Source organism: Anabrus simplex, chromosome 8, assembly GCF_040414725.1.
Source record: "Anabrus simplex isolate iqAnaSimp1 chromosome 8, ASM4041472v1, whole genome shotgun sequence".
Taxonomy (NCBI): Eukaryota; Metazoa; Arthropoda; class Insecta; order Orthoptera; family Tettigoniidae; genus Anabrus; species Anabrus simplex.
This window is the reverse complement of record NC_090272.1, coordinates 187,158,242-187,178,897: the sequence shown is the minus strand read 5'-3', so window position 1 is coordinate 187,178,897 and position 20,656 is coordinate 187,158,242. Positions and strand designations below refer to the sequence as shown.

At 38.7% G+C, this 20,656-nt stretch overlaps 1 protein-coding gene across 1 annotated transcript in view; it reads left to right on the top strand.

The window, feature by feature from the left end:
• Ublcp1 (Ubiquitin-like domain-containing C-terminal domain phosphatase 1) overlaps positions 1–20,656 on the top strand; it is a 55,965-nt gene that overhangs the window by 19,316 nt on the left and 15,993 nt on the right. The window contains exon 4 of the mRNA XM_067153091.2: positions 13,802–13,960. Coding sequence (XP_067009192.2) covers positions 13,802–13,960 — 159 coding nt within the window. The remainder of the gene's footprint in view (positions 1–13,801; positions 13,961–20,656) is intronic.

The window sequence follows — 20,656 nt, the reverse complement described above, 5'->3', positions numbered from 1 at the left end:
ACTTTTATGTATTATGTATAAAAAACATTTGACCATATGAAGTAGTGGATCATATTGTATTGTATTGAACAGGTGGACTTATAATATTGTAATAACACTTGAGACATACGTCAACTTCAATACGGAACCAAAATGAGAATAGTCACTTGTAACATTGTGCTCCGATGTCGAGCTCCACTTGACATGACAATTTCTCGTACTTTCAGCGCTCGTATGAGGACTGTGCCGTGTTCTGGTAATGTAGAGCTATCTAACGATCTCTAAGAGAACACGTTTTCCTATTTACAATAGTTTGCGGGAATTGCGGTAACTTTTTTAAGCTCCGTTATTCTCGAATGTTTATGCAAGCTCACAGATGTTGTTTGAATGTGAACATGGCTTCTGCTTCGTCTTCACTCACGGAACTGGATATTTTAGAACAGTTTGTGGACAGTGATAGTGACGATGATGAACCAACGACTGACTTGGATGATTTTTTAGTGAATAATGTAAGTGAAAGTGAACAAAATGATAGTGATAATGAAACCGGAGGTGGTGGTGCTCCTCCATAACCATGGCGCGAATGGAGAGCTGGCGATCCTGATTTACCTGCATTCTCATTCAATGAAACAATTTGTGGATACAAAACATCAGGTAGGAACAATCCTTGAACACCTAACGGACTTTTTCAACTTATTTTAGTGACAAGTGTTTCAAGCAAATTGCCGACGAGACCAACAGATATGCTAAAGTCAGAATTCAGAAAGTGAGAAAACCCGGTCTCCACCCAGAAAACTGTTTTGAAAAGTACCACACAGTGAAAACATACAAGGATTAATGTATTTTGTGTACCTAATTGTAAATATATTCATGTAACATACTTATATTTTGTGTTAGATTCTTTTGCATTGTTCACACTACAACTGTTCATAGTGCAGAAATTAATTAGGAGTGGAGCAGGAAGCATAAGCTAAGGGTAATGGAGTTCAAAAGGTTAAAACAGCAAGTATGTCAGCTTTTGAGAACTCGCATTCATCACGCACATCAGGGAACACAAAGACATCTGAACATTTGGTTGATTGGTGAAGAAAAGTTGCAATGTATTTTTCCTTTTCCTTTTCAAGTTCTTGTAGAAACATTCCAATGAATATATTCACACCCTTAACATAAGAAAATTGGACCTTGACCTAGTCTCCTTCCTTCAGATCGTTTATTCCTCCACTTGCCTTCTCACATTCACTTGCTTTCTCCACTTCACCATCTTGTCCTTCTTCATCACTCGAGTCTACTTCATATTGAACAGATTCTTGTTGTTCTTGATCATCTTCATTAGCTTCCTCAAAATCACATAGTCACGCTGCGTCCAGTTGGGACGTTCAGCCCCTTTCTTTGGCCTCTTATCTGCTCCATTTAATCTTTTCCATATCACATTTCCTTCAAGAATTCTGTCAGGCTGACATTTGCAGCTACTGGGGTGTCTCTCAACTGCTACAAATAACAATGAGGGCTGACCTTGAAATTTCAAATTTTTTCTCTGCCTGTCTTATAGACATACCACTAACAATTGCTTGGACAGCCTGTATCACCTTCTACTCATCAAGAGGATTATGCACTTTTGATCGAGGGGCCCCTGATGTATTTCCTAGGCATCATTCAAGAATCGCTGAAATTAAATGAGACCAAAATTGAGGTTAGGTTATCAGAAAGCCACGGTGTCAAATGAAACTGTTACAGCTCTAGTTTGTTTGACTTGTAATTGATCATAGGTATCAATTTTTCAGATAAACATTTTTATTTTGTACATTTTTCATCTTGTCCCTATTCACCCCAATTTAATGGAAAAAATATGCCTCCAACAAAAAAAATAAACAGCTGATTTCAAAATAAAGGTACATCTACATCTATTATGTGAAAATACTCACCAAAACACACCCAAATGAGTATAGTATTGCAGTAACACGTCAGTCTAGCTACAAGCTGATATCAGATAACATTTTACACAATATGGAAATTCTAAGAAAATTAACATCCCATTAGTAGGTCTTCCAACACAAGAAATATAATATTACGATTTTGTCGCCAAAACATATTGTAAACAACAGATTATCCATCTTAAGTGCACTGGTACCATCACCATAGACCAAAACACAAGCGAGCTGCTTAATTCAATTTCATTGTTCCGGTTTTTGTCCCTATTCACCCCAGTTTACAGTACAGTGTTTCTTGGTTGCCTTATTTCATGATAAATACAGAAACAGAGTATGAACTGATGAGACCACACCTTCACTAGTTTCTTACATCAGCTTATGAAGTTGGTTGATCCATTTGCTCTGTTTCTTAGAAGTCTTACCGCATGATTAATGTAGTCAACTCTCAGTTATAAGGTTTCTTACATCAGCTTATAAAGTTGATTGATCCATGTGCTATATTTCGTAGGAGCCTTATTTCATTATTGAAATGGCCAACTCTCAGTTATCCATAGTAATGGATAGAAGCCACCCCATGGTTAAACAAACATCCAGTTAATAGAAAATTAGCCGTAACCATGATAAAAATTAGAATTATTTAAAACTTGCATCTGTGAAAATGCACTGAAGCACTACAAACATTCACTATGAGAGGTTATAAACTGTGTCACCATAACAATGAAACATTAAAACTATTAACAATTTAATTTTATCACTTCCAGAGATTTTTACACCTCGCTGAAATAGTCTGTTGATATTTTTTGTTTTTTGACAGAATTCTCTTTCTTACTAATATTAGAATGGAGTCTGCATAGCATTAACTTACCACTTAACATCCCACTTTTTCTATCCATTTGAACGAGAAGACAAAATGTAGAAATTTAGGTTTGTTCTTTTAATCCTCAAATCTTCAAATTGCAAACTGAAAATCTGATCCAACTTACCTCTCAACCACTGATCGCACCCTCCCTTCCAAATTGCCATTGAACACCTTGCTGTATACTGATCAATGAGATACCTCGATAGATGTTGCAATCTTCCTGTTCCCTTGCTTATAGATAGGTGCAATTTCTACTTTTGTCCAATCAGAATGTACTTTACTAACACTCCATGCTAATCTTATTACTTTATGAAACAATTTCATCCCTGCCTTCCCACTACACTTCACAATTGAGGACCGTTTTTGCAAAACTTGCTTTGTGAAAAAGTGAAATTTTTCAGAAGAGACAAAAAATTGTTTTCCAAGAAGGGCTTTTTAGTTATAAACTTTCTTTTTTGTTGATCAACTTTATAATTAGTGCTTATTACACGGTGATCTTTGGGTTTTATTTAATTTAAGAATTGTACACTGTATGAGGGTTCAAAAGTCAACAGTTCTTTCAAAACTTGCATTCTACACAAAATATTAGTGAAGAAAGTGTTAGTAATTTTACTAAAACATGAGTTATCTTGGTTTTTCCATCAATTAAACATATTTAATAACAGTGTAAGTTTTACAGTACACCATTCCTGCAATTTCTGATATGTACACTCTGATGAATATCGGTATCCCCTGCCTGTCGTAAGAGGTGACTAAAAGGGCCCCAGGGGCTCTGAACTTTGGAGCCAGGGTTGGCGACCACGGGGCCCTTAGCTGAGCCCTGGCATTGTTTCCATTTAATTGTTCCAGGCTCCTCACTTTCATCTATCTTATTCGACCTCCCTTGGTCAACTATTGTTCTTTTCGGACCCCGACGGTATTACGTATGGAGGGCTAGGGAGTCTCTCATTTTCATGCCCTTCGTGGCCTCTGTCTTCCTTTGGCCGATACCTTCATTTTTCGAAGTGTCGGATCCCTTCCTGTTTTCCCTCTGATTAGTGTTATATAGAGGATGGTTGCCTAGTTGTACTTCCTCTTAAAACAATAATCACCACCACCATCAGTTAATTCAGAAGAGAATGTTATTCTTGTTCTATGAAATTTATTTACATGGACATTTTATCCACCTTTCACTCATAATTATTCGACATCATAGTCTTCAAAATAATTTAAACATTGTCTTTGGCATATACGCTTTATGAATATAAAAGAAACCACAAAAAGAAAGGAAAATAGTATCATTCTAATTTTATCAGATATTTATTAACACCAAAAAGAGGACCATTGTCGTATTAATTTTAAACCAAATCCATGCAGTTATAAAGATTAACAGTTTCAATGACTTCAAAATGAAAATCATTCCTGTAGAAAGCAAGTTTTGCTGTAACTCTTTAAGTAGTAGAAAGCTAGTTTTGCAAAAGCTCGCTAAATTTTATCGACTATTACTGCAGCAAGAAGCAAGTTATACAAAAACAGGTTTCACCATCCTATAGAGGACTTCAATATGAATGTGAATCAATAAAAAAGTAAATTTCCAATTTTTTGCAGAAAGCAAGTTTTGCAAAAACGGTCCTCAATTTCAGGTCTCATTTCATGTATTCCTGCTGCTTTATGACAATAGAGTTTATTTACCATCCTTTCCACTTCCTCAAGCATAATTTCATCAACATCATTGTCCTCCTCTTGAGACATGCTAATATAGCATGTTCGTAAAAAGCGATGTTTCCCGTATTGCTAAGGGCTTGATTGACTTAACTATTTCCATGGTTGTACTACATATGGCAGCACCCTCAGTTGGAGGATCATTCTTTCCGGCGAGTCTGTAACTTTATCTTTGACTCGAATGTTTGTTGTGGTTATGAGAGAGGAATATAAAATGGACTCCACGCAGATCGGAGTGGCTTTTCTGAGCTACAGATGGGTATTTAGTCGATTTAAACCCAGCCTATACTGCCACCCTTCTTTTTAATTTGACGGCTGATATTGCAGGTATGGTGATCCTTGTATTTATATTGGTCCTATGATTATCTTGTGGTTTTCTTGTGCTTTTAATCATAGCTGATTGATATGCATCTTTCTGCTCTGCGGCGTGAATGGACCGCGTGTTTGTTGCTGTTATTGTGATGGTGAGATGTGTCTAACTGGGTCTCTGATCAATTCTATTTATGCGCACTGCATTCTAATGTATTTTGCCATCAAATGAATGTATGCCCTGCATGTCGACGCGGAGATCCATTCGCGTCATATGGAGTGCATAACCTGATGGACTTATGCGTGACCAATGGGTCCCTATTATCCTGCTGATGAAATATTTGCATCGTGCACGTTACTCTGACATATGTGAGACCTTTGTTTGTGATCATGAGAGTCATATTACATGAGTTTGTGACCAACTTATTGAATGGAGCTACTGCTCGCATTGTTGGCAGATACTGGTAATGTCTGAATGTTTGGGTGTGTGTTTGTGAGTGTGGGGAGTAAAAAGATGACGTATCGGTCAGTTTAATTTTTCCTTTTGATCTTGTTTCCATACCTTGTGTTTGTTTTTCGGTACGGTGTTAATTACTTTGCCTTGGTCTCTGTTTTGACAGTTTGCTTGCCTACGAGGCCGCCATGTTTGTTTACTTAAATTCAGGTGATGCGCATGCCTGTGATTCTCTTTGGATTTGACTATTGTTCTTTGGTCCAGTGATGTTTTCTCTCTCGGCCATCCCGATACCTGCATTCCTTTATTATATCTGCTGTGTTTCTTCTCTGGGATGCTTGGGGATCTTATCTTTCTATAGCTATTGTTATCGAGATGATAATGGAGTTTGATAGACGCATATGTAAAACAATGTAATTAATTTCGTGGCAAGAACGACCAGACAAATCCACGTGGATTGTTGTCAGATTAGCTAATTATGTAGTGAAATTATCAGTGGCGTATGCTGCAATCAAGACATGAGCTATCACTAGACTTAGGTTACCCAGTTTCGATAGTTAGTTTAGTGAACGTCAAGCCGTAAGGGTTTTGAGCTGCAGCTAATAGCCATTGGAGTAGCCTGCTGTGTTAAGGATGGTTCACAAGACCTAGCCTCTGCTACTGCCAATACTCAACACCTGATCAATGTAGATGGTAGCCAACGAATCAGCCTCATCGTACTCTTAATTCCCCTAGCTCGGGGACTGGGTGCTTATGACATATTCACCATTCATTTCATCAGGCCACCATCAAGCCTTTCCAGAGGCTTTGCATTATTATTATTATTATTATTATTATTATTTCTTAATCCGTTTGTCCTCCAGGGTTGGTTTTTCCCTCGGACTCAGCGAGAGATCCCACCTCTACACTTAAGGCCAGTGTCCTGGAACGTGAGACTTTGGGTCGGGGATACAACTGAGAAGGAGGACAGTACCTCGTCTAGGCAGCCTTACCTGCTATGCAGAACAGGGACCTTGTGGGGGATGGGAAGATCGGAAGGGATAGACAAGGAAGAGGGAAAGAAGCGGTCATGGTCTTAAGTTAGTTACCAACCCGGCATTTGCCTGGAGGAGAAGAGGGAAACCACGGAAAACCACTTCAAGGATGGCTGAGGTAGGAATCGAACCCTCCTCTACTTAGTTGACCTCCCGAGGCTGAGTGGACCGTGTTCCAGCCCTCGTACCACTTTTCAAATTTCGTTGGAGAGTCAGGATTTGAACCTGGGTCTCCGGGGGCGGCAGCCAAACACACTAACCACTACACCACAGAGGTGGACTTATTATTATTATTATTATTATTATTATTATTATTATTATTATTATTATTATTTCCCATTTGCAAACAATAAGCATGGCCAACAATAAAGTTTGTGAAGTTCGCATGAGCCACATAACCACAAATACTTTTCATACTTAAGTTGAAATACCTCTTTGTATGGATTCTTGTTTTTCTCCTCCTGTTCACACTGTAACTGTGTAAGAGGTAGGGTAGGCTTACCATTTTTAATTATCAGCAATTTATTTTCATATTTCAGTTGCGAGAGTGGATTATCCAACAACTTACACACGGTTCAGCCATTTCACAAAAGTAAAATCACAAGGTCACAGTCACGTTAAACACTATAACTTCAGAAAAACTAAAATTGTTCTGAGATCAACTGAAATATACCAATAATTTCCAACTATAAGCAACCCGTAAGATGTCCTGCACATGCAAAAACAAACTTGTGATTCTGTAGCACATGGGTGAAACCCATCGATTCGGACACTTCCGGAGAACTTCGAGTCTTTGGGCCTTCTCTTTCCACTGCTGTCTCTCTTGTTAGCGGCGGTGATTTGACGGACCGAAGCCTAGCCCAGCTCAAGGTTAGGATCCCCTCGTTCCCCCGCACCATTGCGACATTCGCCAGCAAGCCTCGCGCGGCGGGTCGAGGGGAATGGGCCGAAGGCCTGGGCTGCGATGTTAGTCTCCGATGCCTTGCTCTCAGAAATACGAGCGACGTTCTTTCTCAATACTTTCAAGTTTTGTAAATGGAAGAATGTGTCAGATGCTTACATTACAATAAGATTTAGATTTCCATCGTTCTCATTTGAGGCTTGGACTTCACTGATAGCCTTGGTAGCTCTCAGTATACACCACTGGAAATTATAATTGATACGGTGAGCACGTCGTAAATTAAATATTAATTTTGGTGTTTGAGAAATGCTGTGCTCATGCATTTATGTTACTACTTCGACTGAACCAAATGAACACAAGTATGTATCTTTTTTTTTTTTTACCTCTATTGGTGGTTTCATTTTCGTTTTCTTTGAAATCTTATTATATTAATAAACCCTCATTTGAATTTTATTTGAATTTTATTGCTAGAAGCTAGTCTCATCGCTGTTGTGCATTGTTAATGAGGGACGTTTCCGGTTCAGGGCTGTGTTTTTGGCCTTTCCTAGTTGCGGTCCATGCCTCAAATCTCCCGATGTGTGTATTGTATTATGTTGTATATTATCGGTAAGGGAGGGGTGTGGTTCAATCTCCATGAGATAGGTTGTCACCAGGAAGATTTCCTTTTACATTGAGAAGATTTTCAAAATTTTCCTTCCACCTCTCCAGTGATTCCCTGGAATCTATTATGAATTCACCTAATTTACTGAAAACACTATTCATTCCTTTTTTCCCTCCATTTCTAAGATTCTTTATTTATCATCATCATCATCATCATTTTCATTTCTCTTTGTCCAGCTCCTGCCATTTCAGGGTGTTGATGGTACTTCTCCATTGTTGCCAGAAAGGTTTCCTTGCCACTTGATCTAGCCTTTCCGGGTTATTACTGAAATCTTTCCACAACTTCTTGGATTTAACGATTTGTTTCGCTTTGTTTTTTCATCTATGAACAATTCCCTGTCCGCATCAGTCCTTGTTTGGAGCCATTTCTGAGTTGCTTTCCTTTTACGTTTACAAGCTTCCCTCACTTTATCTCCACCAAGATGTTCACTTTTTCTCATCTTTACACACAGTGTTGTTCCTAGGTATTCCCTTGCTGTTTCTACTACAGCATCCCTGTATGCCACCCATTCTCTTTCTATATCCTGAACCTGCTTACTGTCTGTTATTTGGAACTCTTCACTAATCAAACAAGATGGCGGCGAGTGAGAGTAACTGTATCTTTTTCCTCTGTGTTCTTTTAGGAGTTTTGGTGTCAAAACAAGTAGTATGCGCAAAAGAATATAGTGATGTTCATCTAGACGATCCAGCCAGTGATTCCTTGTGTTGGGAAGTGCTTGGAAGTAATTCTGATCAATTTAAACGGCTTTGTTTTTATTCCACCTGCTACGGCGGCTGCTGGCTTACCCAAGCCTCCCTTGCCGGGAGTACACGACTCGCCGTCTCAAGATTGAATATACCTCAGGTTGGAAACTGGTTGACTGCCGTTCGTGAGTTTCATTTTCTTTCACTGCCGATTGCAAACCTCCCTTGCATTCTTGTAGCACCGACTTCGATTCCAGCCTCCAGTAAATTATCTCGGTCCAAGAAGCAGTGGACCTGTTCTACGACTGGACCCGTGCTGTGATCCGTGACCTTGTTCCCATTACATAAAATCAGCTTCATGGTCCGTATCGCACTTCAATAGATTCACAATTAAGTATTTATTTATTTATTTATTTATTTATTACTTTATCAGTTTATATATTTTTCATCTAAACAGTGTTATGTGGCTGAAGATGTTGATAATATACGAAACATGTACCACTTTTAACCATTAAAAATTGCCTTAAGCAATCATTGTATCGACTAGGTGGAAAATAAATGAATACTTAATTGTGAACCTTGTTCCCACTCATAAAACATCTGCCAGATGCCCACCTTGGAAGAAAAGTGACACCAAAATTGCAAAAATTAATAAAACGAAAGACTGGAAAATGTCACCTTCTGAAGCCAGCTATAAAACTTTTTCTGACCTTCGCAGACACCATAAACAGTTTCTAAAACTGGATTACCAGGACTACATAAACTCTGCCTGCCTAGAAGTGAGAAGCAATAGCAAAAGATTCTGGTCTCTGATAAACAGCAGAAAAAATACAAAGCGTGTGCCAGACACAGTGACTTGGAGTGATATTTTAGCCAGTGGTAGTAATAGACCGGAAATTTTCAACGATTACTTTGCGTCTAATTTTGTTTCACCTGTTCAGTTTCCAGATTTTCCGTGTATTGATTCTGTTCCTTCTCATAGTCTCAGTAATCTTTCCACCTCTGAGTCAGAAGTCTATTCTTTACTTTCCTCCCTGCTAGAAAATAAACCTACTGGTCCAGATGGTCTCAGTCCTATCTTCCTTAAAGATACCGCTACGACTCTTGCCCATCCCATTGCTGTTATATTTAACCGTTGCTTCTTAGCTGGCTACTTTCGCTAACATCACTCCGGTTTTTAAAAGTGGTAAGAGTTCTGATGTCAGAAACTATCGTCCGATTTCTATATTACCCACCCTGTCACTCATCTGTGAAAAGATTATCCACCAGCATCTTCTTTCTTTCACATTTCCTTATATATCATCCCAGCAGCATGGTTTTCTTCCTGGTAGCTCCTGCCTAACTAATCTGTCTGTTCTTCTCCATCGTGCAACATCTGCTGTTAATGCCGGTTCTCAGCTGGACGTGTGCTACATTGATATTGCAAAGTCTTTTGATACCGTAGACCACGCACTTCTTTCCTATAAACTCTCAGAACATTTTAATATCCATGATCGCTTCCTAACTCTCCTGCAGAGCTTCCTCAATACCAGACCTCAGCGTGTGGTTCTTGATGGGTTCAGTTCGACTCTTGTTATGGTACATTCTGGCGTCCCACAGGGCAGTGTCCTAGGTCCGCTTCTTTTTGTCTTATTTATTGACGATCTCATTAATACTATATCCTCCGCTTCTTGTAAAATTCTACTATTTGCAGATGACTGTAAAATATTCAAACAAATCAATTCATTATCAGACGTAAACTCCTTACAGAGTGGGCTTAACTCACTCTCTGAATGGTGCTCCACATGGTGTCTTAAGCCTAATCCTACCAAGTGTTCCTCTATTTCGATCACGCTTCATAACTCCCATATTCTCAGTAAATACTCCCTCCTCGGTAACCCGTTCCCAACTCTAACAGAACAAAATGACTTAGGAGTGTTGTTTGACAGCAAATTGTTATTTGTCCCCCATATACAAAAGATGAATCATGAATGTCACTTCTCGGTTTGTTGTATAGATTTTCTGACATCACCGATATCCACGCCCTCCGAGCCTACTATGTATCTTGCATCCTACCGATTATTGAATTCACATCTCCTATTTGGTCTACCTCTTCACCCACTAATCTGAATCACATTGACCGCGTGCAGTCATTCTTCTGTGCCATTGTTAGAGCCAGAGTATCTGATTGTCGAAACTTGAGCAGTAATCAGATACTGGATAAGTCAAACCTTCGCCCGTTATCTAGTCGCAGGAAAGTAGCCAACCTTAGATTCCTGTATAACGCTGTTAACGGTTTATTTTGTTCCCTTGAACCTGCATCCTTCTTTTCCTTACATGTTCCAACTCGCAAAACCAGGACTAATCCGCCCCTTCATATTCCGTATTCTCGCTTCTCTCTCGTTCAAAGAAGTTTATTTATCCGCATACCAACCCTCCTTAACTCTTTATCTTCTGACAGGAACTTGGACGTTTTTTCTTCGTATGCCTCCTTTAATCGATTCTTCCTTAACTTAACCTAGTTCATTTTCTTTATATTCCTTTTTTCTCTTCTCGTTGCTGTCTTCTCTTTTGTGCATAATGTAATATTCATTTATCTATTTATTTTTTACTGTACTATACCATTACTTATGTGTTATCTCTGTATTTATCTTACTGTGCCTAGCTATAAGTTCTTCTCTTCGTTTTACATTCAATCTTCAATATTCCTCATTGTTTCTTTTGCCTTTATATTTTGTTCTTAATTGTTGTGTCTCTACAGTTATTTTGTTAGTTTTTAATTTGTTCCTCTATTTTATCATTAGATGTTATTTCCTCATTGTTCTTCCACTAATTTTTTTTATGTTTGCCTTGTGCTACTCCACTGTAAGTATATTTTTCCTTTGCGGAACTCTGTAATTCGACTTCTCGCTGTTTTGGTTTCCCAAATAAATAAATAAATAAATAAATATCGTCTGACTTGTTGGCTGAATGGTCAGCGTAATGGCCTTCGGTTCAGAGGGCCTCGGGTTCGATTCCCGTCCGGGTCGGGGATTTTAACCTTCATTGGTTAATTCCAATGGCTCAGGGGCTGGGTGTTTGTGGTGTCCCCAATATCCCTACAACTCACACACCACACATAACGCTACCCTCCACCACAATAACACGCGTTACTTACACATGGCAGATGCCGCCCACCCTCATCAGAGGGTCTGCCCTACAAGGGCTGTACCCAGCTAGAAATAGCCACACAAAATTATTATTACTAATCATATCAATCTATTTCTGTCTAATTTCCTTGTCCTGGAGATTTTCTATCCTATTCATCTGTAGACAGATTTCACTTTATCTTAGTCCTAGAGATACTTAGTTCACTACAGATCAGATAGTGGTCTGAATCATCAAAAAATCTCTGTAAAAACCACACATTCCTAACAGATTTCCTGAATTAAAAATTGGTTATTTTATGGTCTATATAGATCTGGTGTCATCACCCTCCCATATTTAATGGTGAATAGCCTTATGCTTGAAGAATGTATTCATAACAGTTAATCCCATATTAAAATAGGAGTGTAGTAAACGCTTGCCATTCCTCTTAGCTTTCATATCTTCCCCACATTTTCCCATCACCTTCTAATATCCTTATGTTCCATTTTCATCTCGTGCATTGAAATCGCCCATTAACTTTATACTATTCTTGCTGTTGACCTTGATTAAGATGTCATTCAATGCTTCATCAAATTTAATAACTTCATCCTCATCTGTACCCTCATATGGTGAATAAACTGAGACAAAAATAAGATAAGAAAATAAAATTAATATAACTAAAACTATAGGAGAAGAACAGGAACCTACATGAAGTAAATGATCGGAGGAACAGAAACTCGCACGGACCTTGAATTACTGAGCAGGAAGGAAGGCTGAAAAATGTTCATTCCATGTGGTCCTAGGTGTCCCATTCGCGAAGAAGAAGAAGAAGAAGAAGCAGCATCGTTACATAAGGATCGGAAGTATGAGGAAATACAGCAACAGTAAGAAGGCAGCTACATGCAGAGTTAATGGGACATCGGAGGCGTTGCTATCTACTTGGCTGCAAGACAGAGTAAGAATTGCAGCAAGATGGGTACTACCGTCAATATAAATTACGCCATGTCCGTCTTGTAGCCATAAGCCTGTAAGGTATAACTTCATAGTTAGCCGGTTCGAGTTCCGTTGAAAAAAAACTTTCACCTTCAGAATGTCGGCTGCCATTGTAGGAGAGGTAGTGGTATATAATTCTTAATCATGCATTCGGGAGATAGTGGTTTCGAATTCCACTATTGGCAGTCCTGAAGATGGTTTTCCATGTTTTCCCATTTTCACACGAGGCAAATTCTGGGGCTGCATCTTAATTAAGGCCATGGCTGCTACCTTCGGAATCCTAGCCCTTTCCCATCTTTCCGTCACCAAAAACTTTCAATGTCTTAATGCGACGTTAAACAAATAGCAAAAAAAAAATATATCCTTATCACTAGATTATGTGCCAAAAACCTAGGTTCAGTTTCAAACCTCTGCAGTACTCATATGGAGTGAGGACATAATATGATGCCGTTGATGGTGGTTGAGGGCGTTAAGCCTTGAGCGGACCCCTTGGCGTTATTTGACAGTAGTAGGCTATGGTCCGATACTAGGTTTCACTCTTTTCCTAATTCATTATTGTCATCATTATCACACACTACACAACACATAACCTGCAGTCATCATACTGGACTCAGAAACACATACACTCACATTATGATTGTTGCCTCTTAGGCAAGGAGTAACTGACTCCTTGACCAAAGATGATACTCACAAATAAACGATAGATTTATTTATCATCAATAGGTTATTTGCCCAATTACAGATGATTCAATAAAACATTATATACAACAAATACACCTTAAATAAATAACACTTATTTCCTAAAATAATAACCAAGTTTAAACTAAACCTAGAGACCTTTACTTATAAGAGAATATTAGTTTGGATACCATGAGAAAGATGTGGAAGAGGGAGACCATGCAGAACTTGAGAAGCTGATGTTAGGGATGATATGGATGGAAGGAATCTTTAGGAAGATGACTGACTAAACCAACAGCTGTGGAAAATGGGATGTGACAGACAATAATAATATTATTGTATAAAAATTGTAAATGATAATATATCTTTGTTGGCTAGTGTTGTCTTCCTTTCATTTGTAGCATTTGGACAACTCTTATCTGCTTTCCTTTCAATTTTTCATCATCAGGATGAACACTACAACAAAGTTAATTTGCCTCACGTTAGAAAATATTATCTTTCTTTCTTTCCTTTCAGGACTACGATATAGTGATTTGGTCAGCAACGAGCATGAAGTGGATTGAGGAAAAAATGAAGCTCTTGGGTGTATCATCTCATAGTGACTACAAAGTAGCTTTCTACCTTGACAGTCTTGCTATGATCTCGGTACATACTCCAAAATATGGTGTTGTGCAGGTGAGAGAAACATTTATTAAACATCACTTATAAAAAGTTCAGTAGTCATAATCCTTTCAAACCTTTGCTGCTTTGGGATGAAAAGCAGTTTACCGGAATGAGCTCAGCAGACCAGATGTTTCTTTCATACCTTTTATGGTAGTTTGGTATCATTAATAGAGTCAAATTGTCGAATCTCTTTGCTTTCCATTCCGTCCATTGCTGAATCCATTATTCTCTTAACACATTGGAGATGACCATATTTGAACGTGCTACCCACCAGAAATCGCAAGATTTTGAATGGTTTTTTTAATTTTTTGCAGTGCTAGGGTAAGCCATGATTGGAATATTTAGAAAGATCACACTTTCTTCTACACAAAAATGAGTTGTAATTATCGTAATAGTGCAGCAATTTTTAAATATAAATTTATGATGATAAGTTTTACAAACAAAAAGGAATATGATGCAGCTATGAATGCCAGTTCGGTTAAAATTTTGAAATCTGTCTAATATTATGGACACATCTACTGAAACACACTAATACAGATTCTGACCTAATTGGTCAATTGGCACCGGTATCCTTGTTTACAAACAGTAATTTGCTTTCCCACTGTAGTTTAACGACAAGGTTCATCGTGTTTATGAAAACATCCATTATGTATTCATTGTCAAAATTTCGTACACTTGAATTAGACGTGCTAAATATTCTCAAGAATTACACAAACAAGCCTGCCTCTCAAACACACACTCTTCCTGTCCGCATGTACCATACATACTTTCCTGCCCATTTCACAGCTGAGAATAAACGATGACGCAGCCCCAGGTTATGTAGGAGTGGTGGTGGTGATTATTGTTTTAAGAGGAAGTACAACTAGGCAACTATCCTCTATATAACACTAATCAGAAGGAAAAAATGGAAGGGATCCAACACTTCGAGAATTGAAGGTATCGGCCAAAGGAAGACAAGGGCCATGAAGGGCGTGAAAATGAAAAACTCCCTAGGCCTCCATACGTAATACCGTCGGGGTTGGAAAAGAACAAGAGTTGACCAAGGGAGGTCAGATAGGATAGATGAAAGTGAGGAGCCTGGCACAAGTAAGTGGAAGCAATGCCAGGACTCAGCTAAGGGCCCGTGGTTGCCAACCCACGCTCCAAAATTCAGAGCCCCTGGGGCGATTATGTAGGAACGTGGCTGTGTTATCAATGCTTTGAAAGAAGAGCTCTCGACTTATGCTCATAAGTAATACATTTTATGCTTATAGAAGCATTCAACAGAATCCTAGTGAAGTCACACCTCGCTGAAACGGCTGCTACTATTTTTTACCTACAGTGAAAACATGCCTGTTGATTCTCCAAGCTCCGTCAACAGCAATGAAATATCACGCCCGTAGTTTCTACGAGTGGCTTCTCCGATGTGTTAACCACCCTCCCCTCCTCCATTCACTACATGTGAATTTACCACCAAAGCTGATTCAAAAAGAGAGCTGTATCTAACAAATTTGTCCTTAACAATTTTATCTCCTATCTGCAAATTGCCTCATTATTATTATTATTATTATTATTATTATTATTATTATTATTATTATTATTAATACTACTACTACTACTACTACTACTACTACTACTACTACATGCATTATGGGTGTCTACTAGGCAGCGTAGTTTGGTCTCAGTCGCATAGAGTGCTTCTGGGAGAATGATTGGTAGTGATGATGGTGGAAACTGATATTTTGTTGTACAGATTCCAGGTGTTGTGTAGGCTTAACATTTTTCTGCACAGATTTCTTTTGGCTACTATTTCATTGCCAGTGTTTCTGGTAATTTTGCCAAAGTACTTGAAGTGATTAATTTAAGTGATGTTGCCAGGTTTGGGTTCTTGGAGTCTATGGACTGAATTTTCTCATACCAGATTTGAAGGCTATGAAAAAGAATCAACTGTCCGTAATGGCTGGTTTACACATGGGCAGTGTTTAGTACAGTAGTAAGTGGTAAGTTACTACTTAACTCGCGTAGGCTTGTTTAAACGTAAGACAGCGTTTAGTACAGTGGTACATGGCAGTTTGTCACTCAAGCCACGTGATTCGGTCGTTCCTGTGTCGTCAACTAGATCAGAGATAAGATGGACGGCCATCAACAACGTGTGAAATTTGTTAATGACTTTATTCACTGCGTGTTAGATAATATTTTAGAGGAAGTTGAGGATGAGATGACCAAAGTTAGGAGAAAAAGAGAATGGGAGCGAAAATGGATTACCAGAAGGAATAATCTCGGGGCAAGTACAATTCTCTTTAAAGAATTCGCCGAGGAGGATCGACAGGAATATTTATCCTTGTGAATGGTCAGAAGTAACATTTAATGACTTACTGCATAAAGTTGAACCAATGATACAAAAGACAGATACCATCATATGTAGTGCATTATCAGCAAAGCTGAAACTGCATATCATGCTGTACATGCTCGCGACGGGAAATAATGTCCGAAGCCTTCATCATTTCTTCAGAGTTTCCAAAGCCAGTATATCTTTAATGATTCAAGAGTATATAAGCAATTGTTTAGCAAAACGACTATTATCAGAGGTTTATTGCTTTTAAATTTCAGTTAATACACATCAAAAACCTATCACAATAATTAGTATTGTTTCAATTCTGCAGTGACTTAAAAGCTTCTGTCCATCTAGCCATTGTTCTCGGCAATTAGAATGAACGATCAAAAGAAAAGAGGAACTCACAACGATGATCAGCTCCGTAGCTTTACCCACAACTTATGAACTTGACTAAATTGCGCCTGTTCGCACGTGCTAATTTGCAAGTACAGTGCTCCCCCACTACTCCGATGGGTGCGCACGCAGCTGGTGAGAAGTCTACTTGAAAGGAAAAATAGACTGGATTCTATTCCACTTGACTAAATTGTTACTTAATCGTTTACTTACCTCTAACGTCACAGTTCACACGCTGCAAGTCACTTAAAATTAAGTTAAAAATTTAGTTACCACTAAATTACTGTCTGCATGAAAACAGGCCATAAAGGAATGAGGCTGTTGTTTGTCCCAGGCAGCAAAGCAAATCAAAGAGGGATTTGGAAAGGGAATCTAAGGAGTGGAAATCAAAACTCTGAGATTTGCCAATGGTATTGTTATTCTGTCTGAGTCTGCAGAAGATCTGGAGAAATTGCTGAATGGTTTGGACTCAGTCTTGGTGGGTTACAAGATGAAAATAAATATATCCAAAACAAAGTTAATGGAGTGCAGTCGAAAGAGTCAGCTGATGCTGGCAATATTAGATTAGGAGATTAAGTTTTAAATGAAGTTACTTGGGTAGGATTATAACTAATGATGGCAGAAGTAAGAAGGTCATAAAATACAGACTGGTACAAGCAAGGAAGGTCTTTCTTAAGAAAAGAAATTTGCTCACTTTGAACATTGATTTAGGAATTAGAAATTTGTTTTTGAAGACTTTCATCTGGAGCATGGCATTGTAAATAAGTGAAACGTAGATGCTAACTAGCTCAGAAAGAGAGAGAATAGAAGCTTTTGAAAAGTGGTGTTACAGAAGGATGCTGAAGGTGAGATGGTTAGATTGAACCACGAATGAAGAGATACTGAATCAAATTGGTGAGAGATGAACAATTTGCCAAAATTTGACCAGAGGAAGAGATAGAATGATTGGACACATTCTAAGACACCCTGAACTTGTTCAGTTGGTTTTTGAGGTAAGTGTAGGTGGTAAGAACATCAGGGGTAGACGAAGGTATGAATATGACAAACAGATTAGAGTAGGTGTAGGATGTAGTAGTTACGTAGAAATGGAAAGGTTTGCACAGGATGGATGGCATGGAGATCTGAATGAAATGAGTCCATGGACTGATGACCTGAACAACAATTCTATTTGGAGAATAAAATAATAACCACAAAAACTAAGCTGAAAATTTTCAAAATCAATGTTAAATCAGTCTTGTTATATTGAGCAGAATAATGGAAAATCACAAATAAACTACAGGTTTTCACAAATAGATGTCTCAGAAGGATACTAAATATATACTAGCCAGATATAATTAATTACAGATGAAGAACTATGGACATGAGTATGGAAAGAACAGATCCAAAACCAAATTAAAAAAGAAAATGGAAGTAATTAGGAGAGACACTCAGGAAAATAAACAGTGCCATCGAGAGACTTGATTGGGTACTCGGGAAGGGTAAGGTCTCGATAGCCTATAGTTCCCTCTGTGGACCAGTGGTAGAATGTTGACCTTGGGATCTCTAGATCTAGAGGTAGTGAGATTTCCGGAGGGCCGACTTCGAATTCAAGAAATCTGTTAGGAATGTACAAGTTTTCTGGGGATTTTTCGATGATACAGACCACTATCTGATCTGTAGTGAATTAAGTATCTCTAGGCCTAGGGTAGAGAAAGTGAAATTTGTCTGCAAATGAAGAAGGGTAGAAAATCTCCATGATGAGGAAATTAGACAGAAGTTCATGGATATGATTAGTGAGAAGTTTTGAACAATAGACAGTAATTAGGTTCAGGATATAGAAAGTGAATGGGTGGCATACAGGGATGCTGTAGTAGAAACAGCAAGGGAATGCCTAGGAACAACTGTGTGTAAAGATGGGAAAAGGTGAACATTTTGGTGGAATGATGAAGTGAGAGCAGCTTGTAAACTTAAAAAGGCTTATCAGAAATGGCTCCAAACAAGGGCCCAGGCACACAGGGATTTGTATGTAGATGAAAGAAACAGAGTGAAACAAATAGTTGTTGAATCCAAAAAGAAGTCGTGGGAAGATTTTGGTAATAACCTGGAAAGGCTAGGTCAAGCAGCAGGGTAACCTTTCTGGACAGTAATAAAGAATCTTAGGAAGGGAGGGAAAAAGGAATTGAACAGTGTTTTGAGTAGTTCAGGTGAACTCATAATAGATCCCAGGGAATCACTGAAGAGGTGGAGGCAATATTTTGAAAATCTGACAGTAAAAGGAAATCTTTCTGGTGGTGTTGAAAACATCCAAGCTCATGGGGAGGAGGATAATGATGTTGGTGAAATTACGCTTGAGGAAGTGGAAAGGATGGTAAATAAACTCTATTGTCATAAAGCAGCAGGAATAGATGAAATTAGACCTGAAACGGTGAAGTCTAGTGGGAAGGCAGGGATGAAATGGCTTCATACAGTAATAAGATTAGCATGGAGTGTTGGTAAGGTACCTTCAGATTGGACAAAAGCAGTAATTGCACCTATCTATAAGCAAGGGAACAGGAAGGATTCCAACAACTATCGAGGTATCTCATTGATTAGTATACCAGGCAAAGTATTCACTGACATCTTGGAAGGGAGGGTGCGATCAGTCGTTGAGAGGAAGTTGGATGAAAACCAGTGTGGTTTCAGACCACAGAGAGGCTGTCAGGATCAGATTTTCAGTATGCACCAGGTGATTGAAAAATGCTACGAGGGGAATAGGCAGTTGTGTTTGTTACGTAGATCTAGAGAAAGCATATGACAGGGTACTGAGGGAAAAGATGTTCGCCATATTGGGGGACTATGGAATTGAAGGTAGATTATTAAAATCAATCAAAGGCATTTATGTTAATAATTGGGCTTCAGTGAGAATTGATGGTAGAATGAGTTCTTGGTTCAGGGTACTTACAGGGGTTCACCTTTGCTGTTTGTAGTTTACATGGATCATCTGCTGAAAGGTATAAAATGGCAGGGAGGGATTCAGTTAGGTGAAAATGTAGTAAGCAGTCTGGCCTATGCTGACGACTTGGTCTTAATGGCACATTGGGCCGAAAGCCTGCAGTCTAATATGTTGGAACTTGGAAAATAGGTGCAATGAGTATGGTATAAATATTAGTCTTTCGAGGACTAAATTGATGTCAGTAGGTAAGAAATTCAACAGAATTGAATGTCATATTGGTGATACAAAGCTCACCATTTGAAGCACATTTCCAACATCATCCTCACTTTCATATGTAATTTTAATACAATCAGGTACCTGATTAATTACCTTTCAGATTGAAATTAAGGCTGATGATGCCCTTAAATGAGACTATGGAGTGGGTATGTGGGGAAACTGGGAGTGAAATTTCTAGATCCTAATGGGTGGGTAGGAGATAGGGATCTGCGCTCAGATGGCCTTCATTTAAACCGCAGTGGTACGTATAAGTTAGGAAATTTGTTTGGAAGGGTAATAGGGAGGTACATTCAGGGAAACGGGATGGCCTAGGGAGCGGTGATAAGGGAACAGGGAACTGGAAATCAAGTAGGGATGACATAAAATTGTTAGTGTTGAACTGTAGAAGTATTGTAAGGAAAGGAATAGAATTAAGTAATTTAATAGATATATATTTACCAGATATTGTAATAGGAGTTGAATCATGGCTGAGAAATGATATAATGGATGCAGAAATTTTCTCACGGCGCTGGAGTGTGTATCGTAGAGATAGGATAGGAAGGGTGGGAGGGGGAGTGTTCATTCTGGTGAAAGAAGAATTTGTAAGCTACGAAAAAGTTAAAGATGAGACATACGAAATTCTAGGTGTAAGGCTCATTTCTAAAGATAATAGGCAACTTGATATATTTGGAGTGTACAGATCGGGAAAGGGTAGCACTGACGCGGATTCGGAATTATTTGATAGGATAGTCAGCTATGTGGGAAACGACATGGAAAGAAATGTGATTGTAGCGGGAGATCTGAATTTACCAGATGTCAATTGGGAAGGAAATGC